We start from the raw sequence: 4,525 nt of genomic DNA on the forward strand, positions 1-4,525 counted from the left end.
GAAGACTTAAAAATTAACAGAAGTGATAAATAATATGATAAGATACAAAGAAAAATTAGAGAAAGAGAAATTGAGTGAATAATAATATTTTTTTTGCAGTAACATCATTTTTAACTGGAAAATGATTCTTGGATATATATATTTTAGGTGTTTACACAGAAATCAAAAGTAGAAAAATATTATTGATCTGATAAGTAATTTATATAAGTGATTATACAATGATATGATATGAAGAAAAAAAGTGTTAATGCAATATTTGTATTTAAAGTATGTTTAACAACATACTTTAGTTAATTAATTTTTAATTTTTTTAGTTGAAAAATTTGTTAGATGGTTTGATAAATAAATTTTTTGAGTAATTTTAAGTTTTTTCTACGTGATACTTGAAGTATAATTTTTTAAAATGTTAATTTCCACCTTTTTATATTTATTTTTTTCTTAAACATTTATTAGATTTTTCTTAAAAAAATTATATTTAAGGCAAAATTTTATTATTTTTATATTTTTTTACATATGATAAGGTTTTATTTTCTTTTTTTTTTAAAAAAATTATTATACACAATATTGATATTTGATAGTGTTATAGGTTTATATTTTTTTATTTTTTGGATATTTTATAAATAAAAATTTAGGAGTGTTTAAAATTGATTTGATACTATAATTATAAATATTATAAATTATAATTTTAGCAAGAAAATTATTTTTTTTTTTTTTATAAAAACATTACTTAAATATGTCTCTTTATGTAATTTTATATTTTTCAGTTAAGATAATTTTATTAAATACTCATAATTAATAAGAAATTTTTTCAACTTTTAAATATGAACTAGCTTTCCAATTTTTATGTATAACTACTCGTAAATAAATTTTTTGAGAACGATAACGTACTTATAGCAAAGAAGATGTGGATAAAATAATCATTAACTGCTCAACAAAGTTTAATTGTTACAATCAGAATTTATACGTTCTATATATGAGAATTTCCATTCACCAACGTTGAGTAACACAAAACAATAATTTCAATATACTTGTTCAATAACAAATTAATTTAACGTTACTCATCAATCAATATCACTTGAGATAGACATGCAAATGAGCCTAATTTGCCTATTAATTAGCGCGTCTTCTGCTTCGTTAATTTAGAATTCATAATCCAATATAAGCCTACTTTGCATTTTTAGTGATCGATCTTTAAGAAATATCCCAGAATATGCAGCGTAAACTTCCTGCCATAGTGCCATTGATATTAATTAACGTAGAGAAAATTATAATTAATTCCTTGCTGTGCGTCGGCGTCGAATGTGCTTTATAATTGACAAACACAAGGCTTATCAAGAAAGTTAGTTGGACTTTCTTTACGGTATGATTGCGTTTTTAGGGACTCCACCTCTGATATATGTGTATATATATGTATATAAATATAAATATATATATATATATATATAAGTATTTTTAATTTTAGGTTAAGTTTAAAATATATAAATATATGTAAGAGAATAAACACTTAAAACTTCAAAAAAGATATGTATGACTATTATAAGTTGAATCGATCCTAAAGAAGTTTTAAGAAAATAAAATTATTAAGTATGCATAATTTATTTTTAAATTTTAATTTTAAAAATGGAGAGATTAAACGGAAAGATCAATAAGTCATATTTAAAAGAATGTATATTAATTAAATATATAGAACTAATGTAGTGATTTTTAATGATTTTGTTTAGAAGTCTAGAAATTGGATAAAAATAAACTTAAAACACTTCTTTTTTATATATTCTTTATTATTAGGTAAAATTTATGCAGGACTTATTAAATATGTGAGTCACATTTATCATTTAGTGGATCCCATTTTTAAAGTAGCCAGTATGTGTTTAAGCTAATGAGCAAGTATATATTAAAATTTAAAGAGCGTTAAAAAGTGTATTGTTAACCCTTTCTCACCGGATAAAACCAATCATGTGTAAAATTTATATAATGAACTTCTTTTAAACTAATCAATACATGCATAAAGTTACAAACTTTAAACCCTGATCCTATAATAAATAATATATATGGCACATCATATTAACAATTGAGACCAATCTTGTATTATGTGTTTAATTAAATTGATGATTTAATTTTTTATATTTTAATGAAATATATTATACTATGCACCTTAGTTTAAAAAATATTATTCAGTCAATCAATTAAAAATAATTCTTAATATTAATTTTTAAATAATTATTATAAATATTCACAAATTTATTATACACAATAATTTGTAATTAGTACAAATATTTTACATTACAAGTACATTACCAATTTTTGCTTATATAAAATTTGAATTTTTCTTATATTATAATGAATAAACAACATACTATCTAAAATATTTTTTAATATATTCAATATATTAACATTAAAATTTATTACAAATCATAAATTTTAGTGAGTCTCAATTTTTGTTCAATAAATTTCTCTCAGATTGTTATAATTTCAACAAATTTTACCAAAATAATGGAGTATATATGTATTAAAAAGAATATATTTGATAATTTGTTACTAATACTCCTCTTATATATCATTGGTGTCTTACTGAGTACGTAGTGATCAGAAAATCAAACAAGCAGATCTAATATTCACGTAGGAAGGTGGAAACAAACTACAATTTATTGAATTGAAGCTTGACATTGTTACAAATATCCATAATCCCGAATTAAGGGTTTGGATACAGATGATACAACAAAAGATCTTGAAAAACAAAAATGATCGTTGGAACCTAGACCAATTACTCACTGCAAATGGGTCAAAAAAATTTTAAAATAAACGTATTATAGTAATGCAAATGGTTGGGGATCTAAACCAATTAATTAGTATAATTAATTTAGGTAAAAAAATGGATTAATATTAGAGGACGTATATATGGCTCTCATTTGATAGCCTATACGAGCCCAGGGGTAAAAATTAAACGAACTTATTAATATTATAATGTCCAGTGTAATATAGTGATCGATCAGTATTCACAGTTAAGTTTCCTCTTCATGCGCCTATGCTCTTCCTCTACCTCCAGCAAGTTCATGATCACTGCATCCGAAGCATCCCTTAGCAGCTCTGACCAGTCCCTGAAAACCCATCAAAACAAAATTTAATACTCAATGCATTAATATACTCAAACAATTTAACAAGTGAAACAGAAAAAAAAATGTTATGTATGGTGTAAGAGCAAATTTTCAATACTTCTATGATACCTATTCATTGGCGCCCAGTTAGAACTTTTTAATTTGATAATTTTTTGTTTTTATCTTAAGAATTAGTATTAAAATAAAATAAAATAAAACAAAATAATCATACTTATATATATGGCTATATAACAAAGAGTGCATATATAGTATTTTTTTTTTTGGTGAAGAGTAGTACGTAATACGTACCCTTTCAAAGAATCAAAGGTTAATCCGACAGTGTATTTAGCTTCCTCGAGTGCCAAACTGAACCTCTGAAGCTCTTTAGAAGGGCAAGTTCCGTTGTCCTTGACCACGAGCTGCGAGGGCTTCACGTCGTAGAAGATGGGGACAACCCTCTTCTTTGACTCCATGAGCAAAGCGAGTTCATGGAGACAAAAATACGAGTCACAATAGCGTGGCGAAAACACCGCCACACCCACTTTGCACCCGAGAATGGCCTTGTCTATATGATCGAACAACCTATCCCCAGGTTTCATGTTCATGCTGTCCAGAAAAGACCTCACTTTCATCCTCCTCAGACGGTCGTACAACAGCTCCGCGATGTTCCTCTTCGTGTCGATTCCACGGTGGTTTATGAAGACATCGCAGGCCGGCCGAGCGATTTTCCGGCACAAGGTTGCTGGCAAACGTTGCATGGCTCCTTCAAGAAGTTACCCAGCTAGTTAGCTTTTTTTTTTTTATTCGTAAGAATTGATCAAACTCACGTATTAAGAGATTTATAATAACTCTCTGGCAGGCTCTTGAATCAACTGATCAGTTAGACTCTTTGATATGCTAGCTGTTTGTTGCTTTGCAAAGAGAAAGTTTTTGTTTTGTATGTACCTAGCTAACCCTCCTATGAGTTTGTCTGTGTATTTAGTTTTTGGGTTTCATAAATGTGTGGTTGGGACAAATGACGAAGTTGGTGTGTGTGTCTATATATATATATAAAAGAAAAGTTGTGTTAGCAGGTTTGATTAAAGACCACTTTTATAAACTTGCGGTTTGAATTTCAATGGGGTAGTCCATGTTAATGTCTGGACTCGGGAAAATACCAAGTATTTGGACAAAAAAGAGTAAAAGTGTTTGAAAACTTTGACTGCCTAGAATATTATTATTACATGTTTGGAACTGTGCTTGTCCTTCAAACACGTTGGTACATAAGATGGGTCACTTTTTTATTCTATGTGTGGGGAATCCGTTAACGCAGATCCTCTGACATGGTCATCATGCTAGTGATCTTGCCTTACTTTCGCGAGAAGTTTAGGGTGTTGCTTCCTGTTTCCCCTATAAACTATGTTTATTATATGCAAATCCAACAAAACTGTTAC

General features: G+C 27.6%; 1 protein-coding gene across 1 annotated transcript; it reads right to left on the minus strand.

Annotated features, from left to right (window-relative positions):
- Positions 1-2,986: 2,986 nt before the first annotated feature.
- On the minus strand, positions 2,987-4,092 carry LOC100798207 (TIR-only protein). The gene is made up of 2 exons (XM_003528391.3): positions 3,402-4,092; positions 2,987-3,095 (listed from the first exon to the last, which is right to left on the minus strand). Exons 1-2 carry the CDS (start codon positions 3,848-3,850, stop codon positions 2,987-2,989), a joined length of 558 nt encoding a protein of 185 aa, XP_003528439.1. The 5' UTR covers positions 3,851-4,092.
- Between the last annotated feature and the right edge of the window lie 433 nt (positions 4,093-4,525).

This window comes from Glycine max, chromosome 7 (assembly GCF_000004515.6).
Source record: "Glycine max cultivar Williams 82 chromosome 7, Glycine_max_v4.0, whole genome shotgun sequence".
Taxonomy (NCBI): domain Eukaryota; kingdom Viridiplantae; phylum Streptophyta; class Magnoliopsida; order Fabales; family Fabaceae; genus Glycine; species Glycine max.